Below are 24,529 nucleotides of genomic sequence, written 5' to 3' on the forward strand. Positions count from 1 at the left end.
AGACACGACTGAGTTTCTCTTTGTTTCATAGCCAAGGCGATCTGTTGCGCCTAAAATCAGGTCGCCGTAAATCGGAGGTTCAGGTTTATTACCCTACATCTGACTCCCTGTCTTCGGCGGCTTCTTACTCGCCTCCAGATCTACCAGACGGTTGCGGTCGCAGCTGGGTAAGGGTGGTAGGAGTTTCAATGCGTGTCAGCCTGCGGCTCGCTTCGTTTCGCTTCGTTTCGCTTCACTCTGCGGCAGCGTTAAGTACGAGCAGGACGGTCGCCTGTCAGGCAGCCCGATCTGGCTTGGGGGCTGATTCAATGGCGCCGAATGGGGCTTTTTCCTGAAACCGCCAAGGCGACGAAGGTGGAGCTGTTGCAAAGTTGTCTGCATCTCTTTAAGCACTAGGGTGCCAAGATTGTTCATTTTTAGGCAAGTTTCCATCATCAGCGCCTTTCGCTGTCTTCCTTCTCCACCTCATAGAAAAGCATGTAAACTTCCTTCTGCATCGACAGTACTTCGCTAGTTTTGCACTCCTTGACTTTGTCGTCGCTGATGCGCCACCAGCGATCGACAGGTCGTTTCTTGCGCTTGAACCGGCTGACGTCCATCGTCGAAGATTTGGAAGTGTTTGCTGTGGTAGGTCTGGACTTCTGTTCTTGGTTCAGAAGACGGTCTTTCACACCGTCGATTCCTGTTGGAGCCTGTTTTTTGGCTGTTGACACGTCGGGTTCTTTGTGGGCGTGCGTCCCATTCATTGATCCTGATGATGGACGTGTGGAAGGTGGTGATTGCGAGTTCGAGGAGGGTGAGGCAGATGAAGAAGAGATCCGCCCGGCGGTATCTGGATTCGAACTTGAAGCATTCGTCTCCTGGGACAGATTTGGCGATTCTGCAGATACTTGCGGACTTGGTAATGTCGACCTAGATTGACTGGGGGTTGCACTATATGGACCAGATGCATTGACCACATGTGGCGTCGAGTAAGGAGCATATAGATGCTGTCTTCGAAACGTCTCGTAGTGGCCGCTATTGTGAGTTCCCTTGTGGGTGACCATGCCTAGCAGCTTGTAAATTCTTCGATTCAGCAATCCGCCTACGGGCAATTTTTCTGGAAATGTCACTTTTGCTAAATTTTTGATTGAGCTGCTGCGTGGATCGAAGACGGATCTCGACAAATGTACGACGAGAACTTTGGGGAAAGTAGTGAATTCGATGTGACGGGCTATCCTACGTTTGGGCGCTAGCTTTGTGTCTGGTAGTTCGACCCCTTCTGGCGCCTTCTCAGGATCGTCCTGCAACGCTCTCCGTAACTTCTCTATTGAAGTCTGTATCATCGCTTTCCGCTCATCAGACCTCGCACGCTCGTATTCTTTGGAGTAGGCTTCCACAGCATGTTCGAGGCGGCATTTATCACACTTGTAGTCGTCAATGAATTCCGTTTTGAAGTGAGCATCAAAACACTCGTTGAGCGTCGTCGAGCTCTTCTGTGGTACCATAAGATTGAGCATGACGAAGCCTGTCGGGCTCGCTTTAGGTACAAAATGGCAAAATTGGCACTCTGTACGCGCTTCCGTCTGACCTTCAAGTGGGAAACCGTCCTCTTCTTCTGCCAGAGGGTCTATTTCGTCTGCATTCACAGGCTCCTGGGTCGTTGGCGCATTTGTGGTAGCGTCATTAATCTCAGTGTCTGCACCCCCATCCGTAGTGTTGGCTTCCTTTGGTGGAGAAGCTTCTGGCTGTGTCAACTCCGCATTCGATACAACGCCGTTCTGTGCTGTGCGGGCTCTTTTCCTGGCTTCTTGACCAGCATGATATTCCTCTGACAGCCTCTCGGCCACAATCTGCAGCAGCTCCTGCGCATCCTGCTGGGATTTGCTTATTCTTGTCCCAAACGCGTGTTCTAGAACTCTTATGAAGTTCGCGGCGGAAATTGTCTTCTTGTAGATTGGCCGCTCGTTCAAACGATCGATCATGTTCTTCAATCCCAGTGTGACCTCGCCACTCTGCAAGCTAGCGAGCTTCCTACCGTCCACCTCTTTGCCATTGCTATCCACGAGAGGTACTGCAGCGTAAACTTCGGGACCTCCCAGTTCCCTTCGATGTATTTCTCGTATCAAGTAAAGTCGTAGATCGCCAAGACCAGCTAGGGACTGAAGGATGGAATTGATGAAGCAGTCGTTGGCTGGATTGAACAAGCCTACGATACCCTTCTTGCGGGTGCTCGCTGAGCTCGTGGATGAGTCACTATCGATGAGGTAGTTGGGGTTGAAGAAATAGACAAGAGCGACTGCGGCGAGTGAGGCGCTCGCAGCGTAGGTGAGGACGGTGAGTGGTCTGTCGGGCATCATGTATGCTATCGCTTCGCCATAGCTGGGAGGTCTGACCGGAAACTTCTTTCTAAGGATAGGCTTCTGGGAGTGATAGAATATGCGGCGCCTGAGGGTCTTTATGCCGGCGGTCAAACAGAGGGCCGGGTAAAGTAGACGGAGCGAGAATAGTCTCCAACAGAGTGGGGGTTGCCTGTTAAGGGTGGCTTCGTATGGCGAGGGCAAAGGGCGTTCCTGCTTCGGAATTGCTGCAGCGTGCTTCCTGTGTTGCGATTAGATGCGCTTGTATGTTTGCAATTACCTGCAAATGCGTGAAATGGCGGGTTTACTTGCTGCTGGCGATATTCTTTCTCTCCGCATGCCGCATCTCATCTTCGTAGGGCTGAGACTAGCTCCAGATTCTGAGAGATCAAGCCAAAGCTTTTAATTCCTTCCTCATTCTTTACTAACCCGTATCAACTATCATGGCTGCGCTTTCGATTCCCAACAGATCTAATCTATGCTCATCATGTATACGGTGGATAGCGGGAGGCGACATCTCGCAGTTATGGTTTCCTTTTCACCGGCAATTGCGAGGGAAGAAGAAGTCTACGAAACTACCAACTACAATCAATGTGAAGCTATTGGAGGATATCAAAGGCTTTGGGCGAAAGGGTGACGCACAACGTGCTGTAATTGTCAGTCGGTGTACTGATAGTTGTGATTGTAGGTTCCATCTGCCCTGTTGAGCCGGGTCGTATGCGAAACACTTGGTATCCGAGGCAAAAGGCGGAATATATGACCACGTCTAAATTACAAGGTCTAAAGCCACAGAGTCTAGTCGCCGAGCGAGACTTTACGTTCGGCATGGAGCCGAAGGAGGAGCCGGCTCCAATGGAGAAGATGCCGGAGAAGGAGAGAGTGGTCGAGGTCCAGACAAACCTCCTGGCAGTACGCGTTTCCTACGCTATTTCTGAGCGATGGCGGAGACTGACAATGAAAGCAGCCACAACGAGCTTCAGAAATCATAGAGGCATCCTTGCCCCCAAGTCTCATATTTTACAGGACTCCCATAAGCGCCCCTGAGCCGGAAGCCCCCATTCATCAACCGCCCAGCCGATCAAGAAGAGCCACCAGCTCAGCCGCTGCAGAACTTGAGGCGGCGTCAGTGCCTTTGCCGAAACCCTCCCAGCCTCAATTGATCACTATATTTGGTTCTGTGTCCACGGCAGATATGGCGGAATCGATAAAGGCAGTCCTGGCAGAAAAATCGGGAGGAGCAAGGGTCGTAATCGGGGCAGAAGATATAGCCATTGTCCAAGATGAGGATGATGAGTTGGGGCATCAAGATAACGGCATCGAAGGAGATAGGTTGAAGGCGTTAGGCGACTTTCAAGTGGCAATACGGGTCAAAGGCGGAGAGGCGGTAGTCAGAACCGTGAGCGTGAAAGCACAGGAGACCAGCCAGGCATAGCTGTTCACCATCAACACAACAGCTGAGCGCCCGTTTGTTGGCATGCATCGAAGCACGCGTGGATCCTTTTCCGCACAACGCATCTATGACTTCAGGCTCCCAAATGAGTCAGCGGATAGATAGTGAGGCCCGTGCTATAGTGGAAGAGAAGTCCCATCGAGGTCAACTCGGAGGGTCGTCGCGTGACAAGGACTCAAGGAGAGTGAACATTCTGGGTCGTGTGCCAAGGATATTGTAAAAGTAGCTCTTCTGGGCAGTATTTACGGGAGTAGGAATGTTTGCAATTTTTCAGTCCTGATGAGGATAGGATGCCCATGATGCATAGCGTGTTCTCCACTACTCGTATTCACTGAAAGAATAATTACTCTGTTCAAATTTTACGAGCGGGCTCCTCCGCGATGTCACAGACTCACAAGGAGCGAACAGGATATTTATAGCACAGTAGTAAAAGGGCCTGACTTTCTTAGCTTCCGAATAACCTGTGAGACAACAATGGAAATCCTTGCAACATCTTCAATCTTTTGTCTTGCACCCTATCATTCGCTTAATCTTTGTCATCACTGTATACCCTCTATACAAGACCTTTCTTTGATTCAATTTGCTTTGACTGTCCTCATCAATTGCATTCACCGCCAAACCAGCTTCTCAGTCCTACAGCATCCAAGCCGTTGCCAAGATCCAACACCGGACTTGAGGAGAGCTGTCATCGCTCTCAAACGGTCTGAGAGTCTTCATGTCTTGCTTGAGCTTCATGTGACCTGATCGTCGTGTCTGTCTGACTTCCCGAACTTCCTTCCATACCAAACGAGCCTCGAAAAGTCGAACCTCCCCTGCCGCAACAATGTCAGACCCAACAGCTGGGACGGTAGATGGCCAAGACTGCGCGCAGTTGAAGGGAGCTCAGCAGCTCTTGTGTTTAGTTGCAGACCCTTTTTCCAACACTGTAAGCTTTTGAACGTCCCTGTGCAAAAGCCATCTTTACTTACAATCGCACCTAGTTTCACCAAATCGCCGTCTTTTCCGCCTTGGGATACTCCGTGGGAACAATGATTCTGATCACTCTCGCCTTCTCTATAATGCGACCTCATAATTCGGTCGTCTACGCCCCAAAGTTGAAATATGCAGATGACAAGCATGCTCCGCCGCGGATTGGGAAAGGCATGTTTGCCTGGTTCTGGCCGGTTGCTTCAATAAAGGAAGCAGAGCTTGTAGAAAAGGTTGGGCTTGATGCTGCAGTATTCCTACGGTTCACGAAAATGTGCAGGAATATATTCACCTTGGTGACAATCGTCGCGATTGCCATCTTGCTACCAGCCAACGTCATCAGTAGCAAAAAGAATGTACACGGAGTGGTCAGTCACGGCTTCTTAACCCTCAGTACTCCCCAGTATGTCGCAGGGCCAGCTTTATGGGTTCATGTTGTCTGTGCCTGGGCAATCAACATCATCGTGGCTTTCTTTCTGTGGCGAAACTATGCGGCAGTCACACGATTGAGAAGGCAGTATTTCGAGAGCGCTGAATACCTAACAGCGCTGCATTCGCGGACCCTGATGCTCACGGATATTTCCACAGCCTCACGGACTGACGAGGGTATCTTACGCTTGACAGATGAGGTGGAACAGACAAGTGGTTTACCTCGAGCAGCAATAGCTCGCAATGTGAAGGAGCTTCCAGAATTAATTGAAGAGCACGACCAGGCAGTCAGGGAGTTGGAGAGAGTATTGGCGAAGTATTTGAAGAACCCAGACAGCCTCCCAGCGAATCGCCCTACAATAACGCCATCCAAGAAATACCGTAAGAATAATGGTGGTCAGAAAGTGGATGCGATTGATTATCTTACTGATCGAATCAGCGAGCTGGAGATGGAAATCAAGCATGTGCGAGAATCAATCGACAAGCGTAATCCTATGCCCTTCGGGTTTGCCAGTTATGAGAGGATCGAGGACGCGCATACCGTGGCATATGCGGCGAAGAAGAAACATCCTCACGGCACGACGATCAAAATGGCCCCAAGACCCAACGATCTCATTTGGAAGAATCTACCTTTATCGAAGAAGGACAGGAACTGGAAGCGATTTATCAACAATTTTTGGATTGCCATTCTGACCCTTATCTGGATTGCTCCCAACGCGCTGATTGGTATTTTCCTGTCAAATTTGAGCAACCTGGCCAATATTTGGGGAGGATTCAAGAAAGAATTCCACAATCACTCGACGTTCTGGTCCATCGTGCAAGGTATCGCTTCTCCGGCGTTGACCTCTCTGGTCTATCTGATACTTCCCATCATTTTCAGAAGGCTCTCTATCCATGCTGGTGACACAACAAAAACTTCTCGAGAGCGTCATGTCGCTACTAAACTATACGCCTTCTTCGTCTTCAATAATTTGGTCGTCTTCTCCACGTTCTCCGTGATATTCACGTTCGTACAGGGGGTCGTCCTGAATCCGCATCATGTGGGCGCCTGGGATGCAATAAAACAAGGCGACTTTCTGCTTCATTTGGTATACGGCCTATGCCAAGAATCGCCATTCTGGTTGACTTGGCTTCTGCAACGCAATCTGGGCGCTGCCGCAGACCTCGCACAGGTACTCAACCTTACGTGGGGCTGGTTCAACAGAACGTTCATGAGCCCCACACCTCGACAAACTATTGAATGGACAGCCCCACCGGCTATCGATTATGCCGTCTACTACAATTACTTCCTCTTCTACGCCACAGTAGCCCTTTGTTTCGTCACCGTCCAACCTCTCGTCATCCCAATCACTGCCTTTTACTTCGCCGTCGACTACTGGCTTAAAAAGTATCTTCTACTCTATGTCCTGATCACGAAAACGGAATCTGGTGGTCAATACTGGCGGATACTCTTCAATCGCCTCGTCTTCGCAACCATATTCGCTGATTTCATCATCGCTCTCATCCTCAAATCCGCAGGCACATGGGTCATGATCGGTGTGATGGCGCCGCTTCCGCTCCTGCTCATCGGGTTCAAACTGTATTGCGCCTCCACTTTTGACGACCAGAACGAATTCTACACTCGAGCTACGCTCAAAGATCCCGAACACCTCACGGACGCAGGGCATAAGACCCGCAAGAACGATCGTGTCGGTACCAAGTTTGGCCACCCAGCTCTTTACTCCAAACTCATTACACCCATGGTCCACGCCAAAGCTCAACACGTCATCGCGCAAGTCTACCGCGGCCGCCTCAATTCCGAGAACAACATGTCAACGCCCATGGGCTACTCAGACATCGCCATGGATCCCATGTCCAGAGATGTCCCCGGCAAAACCGCAAGATTTGCGCCTGAGCAGCAGAAAGAGAGAAACATGTTCGAAGTTGTCCCAGAGTCTCATCTCGACTTTGGATACTTTAAAGACAGGACAGATTTCTCCGAGGAGCATGGTGGCGATGGAGAACTTTACGGACGCGCTCAGGATCTTGTGTCAGAACGTAGTAGCACACCCAGGTCCTTTTTGGGAAGGGATGGCGGCTCTCCGTCCAGTTCTAGAGCGTCGAGTCCCGGGCCCGAAGGTGACTTGGGGAGACAAAGTCCGCAGGAACCGCGACAGATGCATCCAGCCTACCGGGATCGATCTCGTCAATCGAGTGGTGGAAGAGGTAATCTCTACAGTAACGGCAACGAAAGCGAGCGGGATCTATTGAGCGCCGCGCAACCCGTTGGGACTACCGAAAATGAGCAACAGTATGGGCTAGATAGATGGAGGACGGGCGGAACTGGATACATAGGGGTACCCCAGGGCGAGGAGACGGGGTATGAGGCCTACAGAGGTGGAGGTAGGTGAGGAAAGGGTTCTCGGGGGAGAAGGAAAAGTGCTGTAAATAGAGGGATGTCGATGTCAGGGGCTTGGGCGTATATAAAAAAAACCCCCCCGGAGGCTTATGATAACGACGGTGGTGTTTTGTATTTTTTTTGGATGCATCGCTTGCAGGAGGCTAGATTGATCATCGGTATCTGCAGAAATGAAAAAAAGCCGCCACCGGTTGTACGATCTAGATTCCCCAGCGCAGCCGCTGAACGGATACGTTGGAATGAAGACCTGGTTCTACCTACGTATCCCGGCGACAGTGATTTATGGATAGGTACTCAAACATCCGGAGGCAGCACCGCCATAGCCGAACCATGTGCGCTTTTGTGCACCAGTAGTAGATTTCTTCGATTCCCATCTCCAATCCACTGTATCGATAACTGACGTGGAAATGGTGGATCCTAATGGCAAAACGCGGAGACTACCATGTGCATCTCCGTTTATCATTGATTGATTCATTCACTTTGTCAACACTTTCGCTCCCGTTCCATATGTCTACTTCGGGTTAGATATCCAATTGCCAGCCCTCGGCCATATGCATCCATCTTCAAGAACGGACACCGCGCTAGACTCGATCTACACCCCACTCACAAATACTCATCGTCCATCATCCTCAGATCCGGGCCCCACGGCGGTCTCGGGATCCTGTCGTCCCGACTCGCGGGCTGCTTCGCCCCGTCACCCGCCACGAAGCCCGCCAGATAGCCCACCAGACTCGCGACCAGCTTGACCATGATCCTCGCGACGTGATAGAACGGCGCCATCACGGTCCCAACAGCCGTGTGTCTATACACCACTTTCGCCAGTACGAACGGCGGGCGGGGGGCGTTGATGTCGACGCCATAACCCACCATGCTTCTCGCGTAGATCGGATGGCAGAAGCGGGCTCGAGCCCACATCTCGCCCCAGTACAGCGCCCATGCTAGGAGGGTGAAGACGCCGAGCCAGGTGAGACGAGGCCGCCAGTCGTCTCTGCGCCATCGCCAGAGGCGGGGGATGGGGATGGTGAGGGAGGTGATGTGGTCGCGGAGGTCGAGAAGGGGTTGCAGGTCTGGCTCCATGCGGCCTGGGCAGCCGCAGCGCTGGCAGGGCCAGATGAAGTCGTGGAATTCGCCTCCTTCGGTGCACTCGCCTTGGTCGCGCTCTGCTACGGTCTGGGTTTGATGGATGGATGGAGAGGCGGAGATGGTACGTTCGAGGGCGGAGATTTGTTTTTTTGATGCGCGAAGGGAGGGGGCGAGGTTTGTGAGGCGGGAGAGGAGGTGGGTGTATGATTGGAGGTCGGAGAGACGTGAGGATCTGGACGTCGTGGTGACAGCTTGGGAGGAAGGGGATGGTTCGGAGGATGACGGTGCGGTTTCGGGAGATGGTGGCGTGGGGGCGAGGAGGGTGGAGAAGTCTTCATCGTTGGCGATTAATTCCTCGAGGGATTGGATAGTGGATTCGCCGAGGTGGAGGGTGGGATCTTCTTCGGATTCGGAATCTGAAGAGGTTTTCTTGGGTTGTCTTTCTCGGTTTGGAGCTCGAGCGTCGTTGATGATTTCTTGTAGTGCAGATTTAGCCAAAGGAGGTCCTGAGTACTTGAGAGGAGCCTGATTCTGCAATTTTGGGCGCGCAGATATAGTATTGGGACTGAGTTTGTGTATCAGCTCTGCAGCACCGAGTTTGCCGTTACCCAGTTCTTTCTCGTCCTGTGCGTCAGATGGCGTTGGCATTGGAGGGCCTCGACCGCCAGTAGGTAGAGGGGTGTCGATCCAAGCACCAGTTACTAGAGGCGTTTTTAAATTGATATCTGCCCTCGAAACCCGAGGCGTGTCGTCCATGGTCTGATCCACCCACGCACCTGTTATGACCGGTGTCTTGAGGTCGCTAGTAGGTCTGTGATTCTGCGGTGTCTGCTGGACTTGATCTTGGCCCTCTTGATTTGGTGATTGGCCTGGCTCGTTGGACTGTTTTGCGGGACTGGGACTTTCACTCGTCGCCCTAGCCAGCCGTTTGAGAAGATCATGGGAGTCCTTCCGTTCATGGCTGGGTTGGCGAGACGACTGCGTTTTTGATTCGGGCTGCTTGGCACTTTTCTCACTCGAAGAGACAATGCCATTGGAATTTGCTCTGTAAATCACAATAGGGGTATCCGGAATAGCTTCTCCTGTGTCATCTGGGTTAAGGTCTGGAGTGTTGTCTTCGTCTGGATCCAGCTGCTCTGACTCTAGAGTGGACTTGCCAGATGCATGTCTTTGTGGAGAACCTTCACTCAAACCACGACTGTCATCTCCCTGAATCACTTCAAACCCTATCCTTCTTCGCGGGCTTTCTGCGGATGACATCTTGCGCAATTCGCCCAGTCTGCTTGTTGTTACCGCTCTCTTCTCGACGCTCTCTATTTCTCGCTCTCGGATGCGATCAAGAGCAACACTTCGAATCCGAATTGGTGGACTATCAGACACCTGAAAGGATCGTCCAGTAAACTCATCATCATTGACCTCCCACTGCCTTCTTCGGTCCAAAGAGGTACTCCGCTGGACTGCTGTCGTAGGTGTCGAGCCTTGAGACGATAAGGCTGTCTGCGAAGAACCCTCCACAGAGGGTAAAGGGACCTCAGCTGCGGTTGAGATCCACTCGTCAATTGGTTCCGCCCATTCACGTTTTTGATTCTCTGCGATAATTTGATCTCCAGAGGAATGACGCTTGGGCACATCACCAGTAAGCTTGCCACTTCTGCTGTTGATTCGGCTGAGCCAATCCTTCCCCGGCTTTGCTTTCCTTCCCCAGGCCTTGGGCACGTTGACGGATGGGTCAGAGCCTCTGTTGCTCAGACTCCCGGCACTGAACGCGCTTCCCAGAGAATCGTTGCTTCCTTTGCGCTGCAGATTGTCTATAGTGAGTCCGACTCTATCTCCAACCCTCGCTTTGCTGAACGCCTTCTTTCCACTGTTCAATGCACCTTGGACCCTCTGTAGATCTTTGGCGTACTGAGACGACCCGCTATCCATAGATGTGTCCGTGACGTTCTCCATGTAGGATGCGCTTGATTCACCATCTGAGTCATGCCCGATGTTCTCCTTGTCGTCAACCTCAGCTTGTGCGCCCCCTCCGAGAGCGCCTCCTGGTGAAGCTCTTCGAGAAGCCCTCAAAGATACAGGAGATGCAGAGTGTTGTATCCTCTGCAGTCGCATACGATCAAGATCTTGCGATCTATCTTGCTCATTGAAATCATATCCGGTGATGTCCTCCATGTCCTCTACTGATTCTTCCTGTGCCAGGTTCTCTTCTTCAACAATGCGCTGGTAGGCCTCAGCGTACCCACGAGGCGGAGACGACTCAGAGGCAGCAGGCGATGTGACTGAAAGGGCCCGTCCTCTCAACGGACTGGGTGTTCGCGCGGGTACAGGACTTTGCGCTGGCTTGCTGGATGACTTTTGATTTGGGCCAGATACGTTCTGCGTTGGGCGTGGATTCAGTGCCTGAAAAGAGCGCTTGTGATCAGAGGAAGAGGAAGAGGGTGGTCTGTTCTCGTCATTGACCCTTGGTGTAGCTTTGAAAGCAGCTGCTAGTGACCTCGAATTAATCTAACGTCTGTCTAGGCCTTGCGCGCACATCTTGACGTGTTGGGCTCTTCGGTGGGCTAGGACTAGGGATGTATGAAGTGTTGAGACTGTCCGTGAGAAAGTCGGGCGGCTGTTGCAATGAACGATTGGGTCTGCGTTGAGCGAACAAAGGCTGATCGCGTTTCACTCCATTAACAGGCTGCTTTCTCTTCTTGCTTGGACTCTCGGGTTCATTGGGTGCCATTGCGCAGAAATAGATAGCTATTTATACAGGGTATGCGCGCAGAGGAAAGTAATGCATTGGCGAATGAATTGGAAGAATAGTCGGTCATGATATCAACAACGATTGATCTTGCGAGGATAGCCGCTCACTATTTTGAGATCTGCTTACTAAGCGCCATCTTGGCGTGCGACGCTGCAAGGGCGCATCGGCGCTCGTGCCTAAGGGTGCGAGGCGAAGGGTAAATTCGTGCGGTTGCATAAAGTACTTTTAGATACTGGTTTCTCCATCTCTAACAAGTGGACGGATTACCTCTCACTAAACAGTAGCATTCATGGCTTCCGCAGGACCTCTAAAATTGGGCTGGGATTTTACCAAAGAAATGTGCAACGACATCAGACGCTGTTCTCCTGGTGGGATTGATACTAAGCACCAGGACGCAGGGAGAGACTTACTATAATTATTCCAGCAAGATTTCGATGTCTTAAACCATGCCTTGACTAAAGCTAAAGGGGGACATCGTTGGCAAAAGACCAAAGGGTTTCGCGAAAGCTGAGAAACTTGCTGTGTATATCGCTGGCTTTCTGCAATTGTGACAGCACAGTTGATCGGTATTCTAATGATACTAAACACAATTCGCAGCGTACCCAAGGCACTCCAAAAGAGCTTGACTGTCAAATTGCTGACGAAACTGTACGAAAAGAGCTCAAGCTGAAGGCTCCGAGGGTCGCACTCTTTCTTGCCTGCTCACGTCTTATGGAGAAGGGCACTTGCAGTCAGTATTTCTTGCTGATTATATGCTTGCAACTGGAGCATGAATACCTCCGTTCAACGTGCAGGGCGGTGATCGCTAACGCTGCCACCGCGTGCCATGCTTTGGCGGTTCCCTTTGTTGAGCAAGCCATATCCAGATTCCTCCTTCTTCAACCTGTCATTATGAGCAACAGTATCCTCGTTAAACTTCCCCGGTCATCTCTCAACGTCATTCACCGCAGCATCGAAGAGTTCGAAATGTTTTGGAAGCAACCTTTTCCTGTCATTCTCATTCATCTCCACCAATGCCCCCGGAGCACTCCTCATTATCCCTTTGCTCAAGACCTCAACAAGAGTTGCTGCCGCCTTGGTGTCTTTCAATAGCCTTGTGTCGCCCCGTCGTCTGCAGCTTCTCGCACGAGTTTCAGGTCGATTGTAGTCCAACTCAAAGCTGACATGTTGCAGCGACGCCGGTAACTGCAAGCACGTCGTCTTCCAGCCATTCCTCCAGTTTATGAGCAGACGACGAGAACGACAGCCGCAAGGAACCCAAATGCTGACGACGATGCGCCGTACCTTTGTTAGATGAAAGTTTGACGACTGTTAAAAGGAAATCTTGGAGTCCCTCGGAGCTTTCGAATTTGAGAATAGTGTTGGATAAGAAGAAGTCGTCGAACTCAAGTCCCAACGTTGGTAACGATAGCCGCACCAGCCGGAGAGGGGTTGGTATCGGCAGCGGTTAGGTCAGGTAAGGACAACGACGTGAACCACCCGAGTACCACCTTGAAAATCTGCTGGCGTATTTCCCCCAGAAGGTACCCCAGACTCCCAAACTCAGTGCCCCTTCCGGCGTCCAGCTCTCGAGATGTCGTAAACCAAGCCCATCGCCTCCGAGCCTGATCGATAGCGTGTTCGAAAAGATTCCGAGAGACGTCTTGTTGCTTGAACGGCAGAGTGACAGCAAAGCACGAGCTGGCGTTTCCGACGTCGATCTGTCTCTCCACCAACCCGGCCTGAGGAAATATCTGGTCGAGCCGTGGCTCGAGGAGACGACGACGACGGTAGGGAATTCTGGGTTGTCGTAGCCCGTAGGGAGTCAAGGGTGGGGTGATTGCTCCACCTGCTGGATAGATCAGGAGACGAATGCAGTACGTTTGAGTCATATGGTCCGGGCCAACTTTGAGCGTTCGTCAACGAGTCCTCCCAAAGAGATCACAACTCCGTAAGTAGATGATCAGCACAAAGTAATGAGTCATGGAGTTAGCTAGCCGACAAGTGACTCGGCTTTGCGTGAATGATATCTTTGAAACGTAGAGTACGTTTCGACCTCGAGTCCTGTGAGATGTCATCGGACCTGACGGAAGATGTACTTGATTGAGCGCACCGGCCTAAAAATTGAGGCCATTGACAGGCCTTTGGGTCGGGATCCAGCACTCGGTTTTGAATCGCTCTTGCGTCCTATGTGTGGCTGCACTTTCGTTCCAAATGCTTTGCCAGAGAAAGGAACACAGGCTCGCCATACTAATAACTCGTCCGTCCCGAAAAAACCGAATACCAGATCTCAAGGCCCATCAGTATACTCAGGACACACGCGCTGGCTTGAGAATCACTCAGCTCTCGGTCCGTCATGCCCGCATGCACGTCGTCAAGCTGTCAGGCAAGATCGATGGTGTGGTGGACCTGCAGGCTGAAGTCTCAATGATCGGCCCCTTGAAGGCCATCATAGCCTACTACTCCTCACCCTCTCTCCCTTCCTCTTCCCCTTTGCCCATTCCTCCTCCAGAACCATATCCCTATCGCCCATCCGACTCCCATCCTCACACCCCCTGAACGGCAGCACTTTCTCCCTCGGCCACCTCCACAGCCCCGCCAACTCGTCCTCCAAAGCTCCCTGAACCGCAGCGACGATCTTATCCCCCAGCACAGGTAAAAACTTGAACCCATGTCCACTACCACCCGTAGCAAGAAAAAGCCCCTCGTATTCCGGATGGTAATCGATCAGAAAATCACCAGTCGGAGTATCCGTGTACCAGCATATCCTCGTGCTGCCGAAGGGGCGGTCGCCGAGCCAGGGGATCGTCTTTTGCAAAAAGGAACGGCATGCTTCCTCTCCTTCTGCTGGTATGGGAGAAAATCTCGTTGCAGGCAAGCTGATGACGATATCGTCCCCCTCAGGCGCCACCACCGTCGGATTCGCATATCCAAAAGCATGTCTCGCAACCTTGAGCACCCAATCTCTCGGCCTCGTCTCCTGACCGGGCGGTGGGGCAGACGCGTTGTCTATCGGCGGGATTGCAAACATGCCTGTGCTGAGGTTCAGAACGACAGGCATGTCCTTCAGTCTTTCCCTCTCTTCATCGGTGAGGGAGATGTAAGCCAGGACTTGCCCGCGGGCTTCCGCCCTTCCGCGAAGATCGACCAGGGCACCGCTCCAGGCGCCGGCGGCGACGATGGTGAGGTCCGCGAGGACTTCGAAGCCGTCGTCCAACGCAGCGCCAACGACCCTCCTCTTCCCCTCTCCCTCGCCATCTCGAAAGATCAACCTCCTCGCCCTCCCCCTCTTGAACACCACCCGTCCCCTTTCCCTCCCCTCCGTCCCCATCCTCTCCCTCGCCACCTCCATCGCCATTCTCACACACCGATCCATAGCTCTCCCAGCGTCAGCCCATCCACTCCCCCAATTCACATACCCGCTCTCCCCACCTTCCCCGCCCGTCCCCAACACCCGCCGCACACTCCCCTTGCTCCCCAACCCCTCAACCCTATAGCCCAGAACCTCCGCATTGCCCATCGCGCTCCCCACATACTCGCCCCCCCCTTCTCCGCCGACAGTATAACACCACTCTCACTGTACACCCCCCTCTCCGCCGTATCCTCTCCTCCATTCGCTCTGGGCCCGAGAGGCGAGTTTTGCGTACGGTGGCAGAGCGTAATCGGGGCGGATGATGCGGGAGGAATCGATGGAGGCGGCGTGTGGGTTTTGTGGTGGGGCGGACGGGGACGGGGACGGGGATGGGGACGGGGACGGGGACGGGGACGGGGGTAGGGTGTCGAACGTGGGGAGATAGGGATCTAGGAGGGTGATTGTGGTGTGGGCGTAGCCGGAGGCGAGCAGGGAGAGGGTTGTCGATACTATGAGAAGTCAGCTGGAAAGGCGACAGGGAAGGGGAGTTCCAAATATGTTCTGATACTTACGTCCAAAGACGCCTGCCCCGATGATAAGAATGGAGTCTAATGGAGCAGAATCATGGGTCATGGAGGGAGAAGTGGCCATGCTATGGAATGAAGAAGGAATGGATGAAGGGAGGGGAGATGAAAGGGAAGAGAAACGGGGTTTGAGTTCATAGAGTCACACATGTCTGGGGATTGGAAAGGGAGGAAGGACAAAGATGCGCACATGATCATCATGAGATGTGCTGATGGATCATATGCACCGACAATTGGTGGAATAGATTTGGTATTCCATTCTATCAAATTTGTATCTGATCATCGGCGCACCTAGATCATAGACTGCCTGCCGAAGCCAGACTCAGAACTTGGCAAGCACTTGTGCAAGCTGACTCGTAATGATAAGACTCTCCAGCACGACGATCAAAAGATCATCCGCTCCTCCACTCCGGCCTCTCAATCTGGTATCTCGGTCTCTCTGAGCAACTGGAAAACGAACTTCTGTTCTTTCTCGCAGATCGCACCCCGGCGGTATCCACCGACCAGCGCACAGAACCGCCGTGCGACTTTCTAATAATGTATGTTCGGATAAAAAATATGCAACGCTCGCTGATTGAAGACTCTCCGAAACCTCGTGACCGAACTCCATTTTTGTATGCATTTGTGGTTGTGAAAGGGGTTGTAGAGAGCAGTGCAGCGAGCAGCCGATGTGCAGGTGAGCTCGTGCATGCAATCAGCGGAGTTGAAGCAGATGGTTGTGAAGCCGAAGCAGGAGGGAAAATGGAAGGTGTAATGTACAGGCGGACTTGGGTTGTAGGGCGTGGTAGTACAGGATGATCGACCACAGAGGCGGATGTTTTCGAGGCAGTTGGATTAGACCTTGCGAAAATCTAGGGTTGTCAGCTTGGATTATCCATGGAATAGAATTCAATGCATACCATTCAGCACAGGGTAGATCATTTCGAACGCCTGGTAAATCTCCTCTCGCACTTTCGCACCAGTCAAGACGATCTTGCCGCTGACAAAGATGAGGAGCACAATCTTCGGCTTGATCATACGATAGATCTGTAAAGATGCAGAGTAAGCATTTGCGCCGTGACAGGGAAGCAATCAAGAACAAAAACTCTCCGAGAGACTTACGAGACCAGGGAAGAGTTCAGGCTCGTACGAGCTGAAGTGGTGGTGACGAGACGCAAGGCCTTCAAGACGAATTGGGAACTTGATATCGCAAGAGCCAACAATGTTCTGGATCTTGAAATCCGTGAACTTAGCGTTAAAACCGAGCTTCTGGATGATTCGTGCGTATTTGCGCGACGCCAAACGAGAGTCTTGGGGGGAAAGCCGTCAGTAAGCAGGAAGCGTACGACATGGCACTGGAAAGACCCACCGTCCTCAGATTTGGCACCAGTAACTACCATCTTGCCGGAAGCAAAGATCAATGCGGTAGTTTTAGGCTCGCGGATACGCATGATGACAGCGGCGAAACGCTTAGGGTTGTACTCGGCATTCCTCGCGTGAAGCGCAATGGTCTTCAGATCGAGACGGCAATCAAGGTTGACCGTGGCAACGATATTTCTTCAAACATGCCATTAAGCCTCGGGATCAACAAGAGGCATAACAAGACTTATACTCACTGCAAGGTAGGTACTGCGATAAGGTCAGTTAATGGTGCTCAGTATAGTCTACGAGATGAAGAGCGTACCTAATCCACTAACACCTTGTCCAGCACCAGGGGTCGCAGCAGGAGTTGTGGGAGTCACCCCGTTGCCGTTGGATGAGGCATCCGCTCCTTTCTGTTGCTGCTGACCACCTGGGTATGAACCGCTCGTGCCGTTCGCCTGGGGATTCCCATCTTTTTCAGAGGGTGGCGTCAGCTCTCCAGCTCCGCCTGGGAAAGACAAGGAGGCAGGTGAGGTGAAGGCCGTAGCCTGCTGTGCGGTGGACGGGTGTGTAGTGAGGGTTTCCATTCCTGCGATCGAGTGACCTGCGATGAGGTGGTGTCGGAAGGCAAGGTCGGTGACGGCAAGTGAGCGTAGTAGAGTCGGCAGTCTGTGTCGCGTGAGGTCAGAGTGAACAGGTTCCTTCGAAAGAAAGATTGAAAGATCCTAGATCGAGGTTCGAGCGAGAGGGGCGAAGGATGGTGCGACGGTGGGAGAGGTCGCCTATGTCGAGGAAGTTGAGTGTGATTGTGAGAATTCGTACCGTATGCGGGAGATGAACAAGCGAATGTTTCCCCTACAGCCGGTGCTCGACTTGACACTCCCTGCCCTTCAACACTGTCGCATGTGTGACTCAGGTCAACCGGATTGGAAAAGTGAGTGTTGATGAGTTGCCGATTGGACGAGGTAGATCTGTGATTGAGGAGGTGGATGTGATTTGAGGTTAGAGGTAAGGTAGAAAGTCGCTAATTCAAATCGGAAGGAGGGGCAAAGTCTCGTCTGAGAGTGGGGGGAAAGAGCACGTGAGAAGTGCCTTTTCAAGTGTATTAAATTAGAAACTGCGAAACGGGTATCTTCTATCTAATGTGATGATATTGATGGTGGAGATGATTGGAGGCGGAGGTGGAGGCGGAGGTTATGCGGAATTGACGTTGGGGCAAGGACGTCAACGACGACAACTCTAAAAGGCCAGTAAGCGAGAATTTTTCTAAAATTTGAGGGTGGGAATCACCGTGTCTTTATACTCATGCCCGCGGGAGCCAGGCTGCCACTTGCTGCTTTGTGAATTATGCATTTAACGCCCCTTCATCCCTGCAGATCCACCGAACATGGCGGACCCTGAAAGAAAAAAAGGGGCGAAGCAAGCCAATGAATGAGCTCCGTTTGCGGCCTATCGCGCGAGAATCGTTTCATGCTAATACTAAAACCTTGCTGCTTTAAGCGCCATTTTTCGGCTTGGCATCCACCGGCAACTCGCGCAAAGCATTCTTCCTCTTTCATCCTTCGCACGAGGCCGAGGATGCTTTGTGGTGATACCGCATGCATGTGAAAGAGATAGTGCTACAGTCTTTTACGAAAGTAATGGGTATGGGAGATCATCGTCGACCAGGTCAGAACTGCCTTTTTGACGCCGAGGACGACAGAAGCGAGGCAAAGGCTGGGGTGTCGCATACTAGTAGCGGATGGACGAGAGAGGACGTACCTAATGTTGGAGGTCCTGGAGAAGGCTGTTGCAACCAACGCACGGCCTTGAGATCATGCAAGCAGCGTCAACCACGCGAGAGGCAATGGTTTTGAGCCTCGAGCAGACTAGCCTTGAGCATAGACATATGTAATGGAGCTGTGGATGACAACTACAAGCGTTTATGATAAGTAGCCATGCACTCACGAGAAGAACCGCCTTCTGCAGCTTGATATCTTCCCTGCCTTCCCAAGTTTAGAGCTTCATCCAAATCTTGCCTTCGCCAATGCAACCAGCCCGCTCATCGTCTTCTCCTCTTTAGCCCGATATTCCCTCCTTCTCTCTTCCAACTCCACCATCCTAGCCCTCAAGATCTCCTCTCTCCGCACCTCCCTCTCGTTCTTCTTCCTATCCATCTCTTTTTTCTGCTTCTTGAACCCCTCGGGTCCCCCATCTTCATCCCCCAGCAAATCTGACTCAGGCACTTCTTCCACGCCTCCAGCTTCCATCTTAGCGGAAGCAAAAGCACGGTTCGAGTCCGCTTTCTCGCGCTTCTTCTCCAGAATGCGGTCTTTGCTACCGGCTTCGGCGCGGGGAACGAGTTCATCAAGGCGTTCTCTTTGCTGTCTGCGGTCGAGATGTCGATGCTCACGGAGATCTTGGCGGTGGGCGAGGGAGTCTTCTTGCTCGAGCTCTGTAGGGGAGGCAAAACTGTCAGTGTTTTGAATTGAAGTAGGGCATGCTCCCAGGAGCCGTACCTCTTCGTAGTTCTAGATCTTGTGGGTTGGGTATTACAGGCCCAGGTCTCCTGCCACTCTTGTAGACTTGTGTTTCACCACCAGGCATCGTGGGGCCAACAACGTCCTCATCACTGCTTTCTTCTGCTCTCCTCGGAGAACCATAGCTCGGCGAGTCTCGCGGCTGGTTTTGTCTTTCGGTATTGACAGCGTTCGACGCAGCAGATGCTTGTGCTTTCTGAAGAGTCGCTGGGTCATACCAACCTTCGGCTAATTCAGCACGATTCCTCACAAAAGTCAGCTCCTTGTATCTCGCAATCCTTGTAGAATCGGGTCATATGCAACGGATAGAGATATACCATTTGCCTACAAAGCTCTTCCACCGGCCCTTTACCTCGTCATCTGGTAAGCCCTCCAGCACCTTCTGCTTCTGGATGTCCAGGTACAACTCAAACATCGGCTTGACGGTTTCAAAGTCATGTTTGTGCAGCTTTGAAGCTTGTAATGGGAGGTGCACCGGCGCAGAAGGCTTCGAGTGTTTGTGCTTGTGGGAGACGTGGTGGTAAAGATGAGAGTTGGGAGATCGAGAGCGCTTATGATGACGGCGGTTATGGGGGCTTCTGGAGCGCCGAGCGATATTCTGTTGTTCACGAGAAGACATGGCTAGGGTTGTAGTAGGTGCTCGTTGATCAGATTTTAAGATTGGGAATATTAATATTAGCAACGAGATTCCAAATGCAGATGTGATTTCACAGCATTGATTACAACTAAGACTTCATAAACACTAGTGCATCAGTGTTTCTACTGCGGGCGATGCGATGAGACCATCAACTTGGATTGTGCGAGCTTGACGTCTTTGCAACAGCCTCTTAGTCTCGGCTTCCCAGTGTCTCCGCTGTTCGTCTCAGTATGCATATCTTGCGTAACGGTTTAGAGGACAGCCATGACTGTCTGGTAGGTATGACAGGACTCCGGCATTTTTGACGCTGCTCAGCGCTGGCACCCCGAACTTATAGACACACCTATCCAGATCCCAGAGATGTTGAGCAATAGGTTTTGCAAAGTCTGGAGAAAACCCTCGGAGTGGATGCAGAATGTTCGTATCGAGTATCATTGCGTTACACACCTTTCCCAACCTTGATCTTGTCTCCTTTCTCCCTCTACAGAACTACGGTCTGCTCATCCCCTGCCGCGGAACCATTGCTATTGCCCTCCTTTTTTTCCCTTTCCTCCTTTGTCTCTTCTTTCCTTGCCACCAACTCTCCTCCACCTCTTACACCTGGCCTCGCTTCCACAAACCAAAGGGTCCCAAAATGACTCCTCTCCACCTTTTCGATCACCAATCCGCTCTCCTCCAGTATCCTTCCCACATCTCTGTTGAACCAGCACCCATGCTTATCTGCATGCCTAGCGGCAGCCTTGTCTAGTATCCAGTTTATCCAATCATAATAACTCCTTCCATGCTCCAACAGCAGAAGCTTCCCATCGTTCGGATCGGCCAAATTCCCCAAATGCGCCAGCGTAGCAGCAGGTGTAGGTGTAGAGCAACTGCCCATAGTCTGCACAATCGTCGAAAACCCTGCCTTCGGCATTGCGGAAGCAGACAGCGGGTCCATGGCTGATTGAGTATGGAATGAACAACGCTCATATCCGGGATGGAGAGAATTCCATTTCTTCCTCGCAATCTCCACCATGGCTCCACTCTGATCGACAAAAGCCAAACTCTTTATCTTCTCCAGATCATAGTACACTCCATTCCTGCCCGTGCCCACGCTTACCTCCAGCACATCTCCCTTGGCTTGTTCAGCAAGACGACGTCGAAGATTCGTAATGCCCCAAATGTTCTCTGTAGAGGAGACATCAGCGTCGAAGTGTTTGGCTGTAGTGTGGTAGCGATCCGTAACGTCTGTGTCTTGGAACGGAAGTGGGTGATCTGGTTCTGCCAAAAGGGTGGTGTAGAGGTAGAAGCCATATGCTGTGAAGGCGTAGACTGCTATGCTACTAGCTATATAAATGCCTTTGCGGCGGGGCGTGGCGGACAGGAGAGGCGATGTGGGCTTTGCATGAGGATTTCTGTTTGGCAGAGTATGTCAATAATCGGTTTGTACTGGTTGGTATTCTGGTCAGAAAGGCTGGATGAGTGGAGAGACGTACTTGTATGGTAAGGCGTTGGCGGACGGTGATGCACGGACTTTGCTCATCTGCTGTTGATCCTTAGCATCTGATCGCAATGATCATATCTGCAGCTCGGTGTGTCCAATTGCTCAATCACAGAGTAGGAGTAGTGATGGGAGTAAATTCCGAGTGGATTTTGATGGTGATAAGAAGCTTCTAACTGAATATGAAGCCGACGATTGCCATGGCGGTTTTAGGCTAGAACAGTACAGTGCAGAGAGTAGTAGGTACCGGTGTACGGTCACAGAATAGTTGGTGCCACCAGTGCCGATCCTCGGATGCTTTGGCGTGTCGGCACACCTTCCTCGATCTTTCTTTCCCACCTACATCTCCACAGACGGGGCGTTTGTCTGTGAGCGCCACTCTCGACTCACGACTTCTGACGAGATGGAAGAAGTAAAAGGTAAACAGCACGCCACCCTGAATTTCCTTACACGTGTAGTTAATATCACTGCCGTGATTTCCGACGTAATAAACTAATGATTAATCAGGAAGAGCTTCATATAAAAGACGTATCCCCCCCCTTCCCAAACCTATTACATTTGATAGTCCGAGGTAATTTATCTTTAATGATCTACCAGCGTCTATGAGCACTTACGCACCAACTCCCACCCATCCCACTGAGTCCGCTATGGAAACTGTCTGGGATTTTCCCCATAATGACAGAAAACCGAGAGCTTGACACCCTGGCTAATGCGGGCTTGGAAACTGAAGTGGTATTGCAGATCAAGCCGAAATCCAAAGCGTGGGCCTTGTGGATCTATGAGAAGAGTAGGACAGCGAATAGAGCTGTACATTAAGTCGGATCATCATAAGCACCTTGCTCCTGCCGTCCTTTACACAACCCATCCTTCACACAAGCCATCCAAGCACGCTTTCTTCGCTGTCGAGGCATAAAGTCGTCACCTTCACGCAATCACATGTTCAACAACGAGCCAATCTTTAACCTCCCCTCTCTTCCAGATGATCCAGAGCCAGACTCTCCTCCAGGCGGCGGTCCCGCAGACGTGCCCTCAGTCAAACGCTGCCACTCATTCATAAAATCTTGTCCTAATCCTGCCTCCATGTTGGGCAAGAATTGCGTGATCGGCTGTTTGTAAGTCGATCTTGTGCACGCATCCAGCAGTTCCTCGGGCCCCATGCGTGCTGATACGCCCATCATATACTCGAGCTCGTCGGGGACAGGGACACCGTATTCAGTGAGAGAGAGACGGAACATCTTCTGCAAAGGCCCCGCAACGGGGTAGCCGACCTTGGCTTCTTCGAGGGAGGTGAGGCAAAATTCCACTGTTCTAGGGGTCGTATCACCTTGACCGTCGTACCGCACTACCGCATCGCACAAGTGAACCAGACAAAAAATTTGAAGTGGCGAGAGGTAATAGTTGGTATAGATGTTTTTGTATTGGATCAAAAGTTGCACGCCTATTTTTGCATGGTCGACGACGAATCGTACGAGTTGTTCGTATGACTCCTGATGATAGTGATCGAGATGCAGGAGTGGCAGGAGCAGCTGAATGATAGCAGTGTGGTATTGAAGGCTGCAAAAAATCCCGTATAAGCAATGCTTTGAATGACGATGCTTTGAGGGGACACTTACTGTAAGTATAGAACATGAGGAAGCGGTTGGCCCTCGACGCTTCGAAGAACTGGGGGTAGTTCATCTTTCCATATAAAGAACCGCTGGAAAAGATCTAATACGGGATTGGCCGAAACCTTACCACGATTGCCGCAGTAGACAAGAATGCATTCGTGGACGATGCGATAGAGCTTTGCATGTTCACGAGCGGTCAAGGCTGCGAAGCTCTGTCGGTCGTCGGCGTTCTCTTCCCCAGTTTCCAGCTTACTGTCGCCAGGTTGCTGATGCATATTCCATTTACCTCCAAGTAGGTCTACAGCAATGTTCGCAAAAGGGTTGGCACGCGTCGAGATAGGAGCGATGGGTTTTTGATAGGTCAGACCTGACCATGCACTGCCTCCATAAGCCTCACGAGTCAGACCACATCAATTTGGACTGGCAACATACGTGTGCAAGGTCAGAATCCCCCATGCCGCCACTTCCTCCGCTTCAGAAGACTGCTCTGATGTTTGCTTGGCAATCAAGCTTTCCACAGCCAACCTTAGGTGCGAAGAAGCAATGAGACCGTGTCCGGATCCAAGTTCAACGAGGAACATTATTGCGTAAGTCTGTATCGAGGTCATCTTCGCACAGTCCGCATGCTTCATCAGAGATTTTGTTTCATTGATGAACTGTGTCTGAAGAGATTGGATTCCAGACTTTGTTTGCTCATCGTCGCTCCCCGTGTCGTGGAGAAGATGACAGGACATGGCACAGATGATGTTGACCAAGGCTGACGAACAGTAAACATCCGCACAGTCCCTGAAGCTTGACGTGAAGTGCGCCTCGTCGAACAGCATATGAACGGGATGTATCCAGGTAAAGTACAACTTGACCAGGTGCTCGATCAGTTCCGCTTCCGTGGACACGTTGGTCCAAAAGCGAGGATCATGATTCTCGACCAAGTTTCGATGATACTGTTCGATGGCTTGACCGATCTCAAATTCGGTTGTGGGAGACAGTGCCTGGGTACCTGATCCGACCGAAGGCCGCCCAAGCCACTCAGCAATCGCTCGATTAGATTCGCCGCGCTTTATTCTGCCAATGATCTCGATACCCTGTCCATCGTCTTTGAGTGAAGCTATGATTTTCTCGATCCAGCTGTTCTTTTCCCCTAATGAATCCTTCTCCTCTTCCAAGTGTTCATTCTTCCGCTGCAGACGTTGAATTTCTCGAATCATCTGCTCCTTTGCTGTCTTGGCATGTATCTCGTAATGACAAGATCCTGAGACGTGACGTTGCACGCAGCGTCGACAGGCAGGCTTGACGCCGTCGCACTATGGACGATGGCTTAGTATGTTGACTTTCCACCACACATGAAAAGACGAAAGAATGGGGAAGCAGCAACTCACTTTGGCCCTCGCCTTCTTGCAATTCGTGCAGGCATTGGGAGTGACTGAATCAGGAACCTTTCTTCTTCTGCCCGCGGACGTTGCAGGTCTGGATTGACTTGATGCTTGTTCCGAGGCGTTTGGGTTGGAGGAAATTGTGGTATTTGTGGGAGATGATGGCTGGACATCTTGCATAGACTGGCCAGAGCTGTCAGTCGCCGTGGTATCGGACCGTTTTATCTCTGATTCAGTCGTTTCAGCCAT

At 51.6% G+C, this 24,529-nt stretch overlaps 11 protein-coding genes across 11 annotated transcripts; 2 read left to right on the forward strand and 9 right to left on the reverse strand.

Moving 5' to 3' along the window:
• Positions 1-434: 434 nt before the first annotated feature.
• On the reverse strand, positions 435-2,685 carry HO173_002945 (uncharacterized protein; the record flags this gene model as incomplete). The annotated part of the gene is made up of 2 exons (XM_037304876.1): positions 435-2,580; positions 2,648-2,685. The coding sequence occupies 2 exons, from the start codon at positions 2,683-2,685 to the stop codon at positions 435-437; spliced, it is 2,184 nt and encodes a 727-aa protein (XP_037168369.1).
• A 410-nt stretch (positions 2,686-3,095) lies between these two features.
• Positions 3,096-3,771, forward strand: HO173_002946 (uncharacterized protein; the record flags this gene model as incomplete). The annotated part of the gene is made up of 2 exons (XM_037304877.1): positions 3,096-3,248; positions 3,304-3,771. The coding sequence occupies 2 exons, from the start codon at positions 3,096-3,098 to the stop codon at positions 3,769-3,771; spliced, it is 621 nt and encodes a 206-aa protein (XP_037168370.1).
• An 841-nt stretch (positions 3,772-4,612) lies between these two features.
• Positions 4,613-7,574, forward strand: HO173_002947 (uncharacterized protein; the record flags this gene model as incomplete). Its single annotated transcript, XM_037304878.1, has 2 exons — positions 4,613-4,714; positions 4,770-7,574. The coding sequence occupies 2 exons, from the start codon at positions 4,613-4,615 to the stop codon at positions 7,572-7,574; spliced, it is 2,907 nt and encodes a 968-aa protein (XP_037168371.1).
• Positions 7,575-8,185: 611 nt separating this feature from the next.
• On the reverse strand, positions 8,186-11,390 carry HO173_002948 (uncharacterized protein; the record flags this gene model as incomplete). The annotated part of the gene is made up of 2 exons (XM_037304879.1): positions 8,186-11,148; positions 11,204-11,390. The coding sequence occupies 2 exons, from the start codon at positions 11,388-11,390 to the stop codon at positions 8,186-8,188; spliced, it is 3,150 nt and encodes a 1,049-aa protein (XP_037168372.1).
• Positions 11,391-12,796: 1,406 nt separating this feature from the next.
• HO173_002949 (uncharacterized protein) lies at positions 12,797-13,282 on the reverse strand (the record flags this gene model as incomplete). The annotated part of the gene is made up of 1 exon (XM_037304880.1): positions 12,797-13,282. The coding sequence occupies one exon, from the start codon at positions 13,280-13,282 to the stop codon at positions 12,797-12,799; it is 486 nt and encodes a 161-aa protein (XP_037168373.1).
• A 557-nt stretch (positions 13,283-13,839) lies between these two features.
• On the reverse strand, positions 13,840-14,910 carry HO173_002950 (uncharacterized protein; the record flags this gene model as incomplete). The annotated part of the gene is made up of 1 exon (XM_037304881.1): positions 13,840-14,910. The coding sequence occupies one exon, from the start codon at positions 14,908-14,910 to the stop codon at positions 13,840-13,842; it is 1,071 nt and encodes a 356-aa protein (XP_037168374.1).
• Positions 14,911-16,160: 1,250 nt separating this feature from the next.
• Positions 16,161-17,254, reverse strand: HO173_002951 (uncharacterized protein; the record flags this gene model as incomplete). The annotated part of the gene is made up of 6 exons (XM_037304882.1): positions 16,161-16,177; positions 16,226-16,352; positions 16,428-16,615; positions 16,675-16,862; positions 16,922-16,934; positions 16,990-17,254. The coding sequence occupies 6 exons, from the start codon at positions 17,252-17,254 to the stop codon at positions 16,161-16,163; spliced, it is 798 nt and encodes a 265-aa protein (XP_037168375.1).
• A 1,416-nt stretch (positions 17,255-18,670) lies between these two features.
• On the reverse strand, positions 18,671-19,253 carry HO173_002952 (uncharacterized protein; the record flags this gene model as incomplete). Its single annotated transcript, XM_037304883.1, has 2 exons — positions 18,671-19,101; positions 19,166-19,253. The coding sequence occupies 2 exons, from the start codon at positions 19,251-19,253 to the stop codon at positions 18,671-18,673; spliced, it is 519 nt and encodes a 172-aa protein (XP_037168376.1).
• A 225-nt stretch (positions 19,254-19,478) lies between these two features.
• On the reverse strand, positions 19,479-19,805 carry HO173_002953 (uncharacterized protein; the record flags this gene model as incomplete). Its single annotated transcript, XM_037304884.1, has 1 exon — positions 19,479-19,805. The coding sequence occupies one exon, from the start codon at positions 19,803-19,805 to the stop codon at positions 19,479-19,481; it is 327 nt and encodes a 108-aa protein (XP_037168377.1).
• A 499-nt stretch (positions 19,806-20,304) lies between these two features.
• On the reverse strand, positions 20,305-21,505 carry HO173_002954 (uncharacterized protein; the record flags this gene model as incomplete). The annotated part of the gene is made up of 3 exons (XM_037304885.1): positions 20,305-21,217; positions 21,299-21,365; positions 21,481-21,505. 3 exons carry the CDS (start codon positions 21,503-21,505, stop codon positions 20,305-20,307), a joined length of 1,005 nt encoding a protein of 334 aa, XP_037168378.1.
• Positions 21,506-22,235: 730 nt separating this feature from the next.
• Positions 22,236-24,529, reverse strand: HO173_002955 (uncharacterized protein; the record flags this gene model as incomplete). The annotated part of the gene is made up of 4 exons (XM_037304886.1): positions 22,236-22,857; positions 22,917-23,288; positions 23,343-24,211; positions 24,287-24,529. The coding sequence occupies 4 exons, from the start codon at positions 24,527-24,529 to the stop codon at positions 22,236-22,238; spliced, it is 2,106 nt and encodes a 701-aa protein (XP_037168379.1).

This window comes from Letharia columbiana (assembly GCF_014066305.1).
Source record: "Letharia columbiana isolate WasteWater2 chromosome Unknown Sc0000006_s0, whole genome shotgun sequence".
Classification (NCBI taxonomy): Eukaryota; Fungi; Ascomycota; class Lecanoromycetes; order Lecanorales; family Parmeliaceae; genus Letharia; species Letharia columbiana.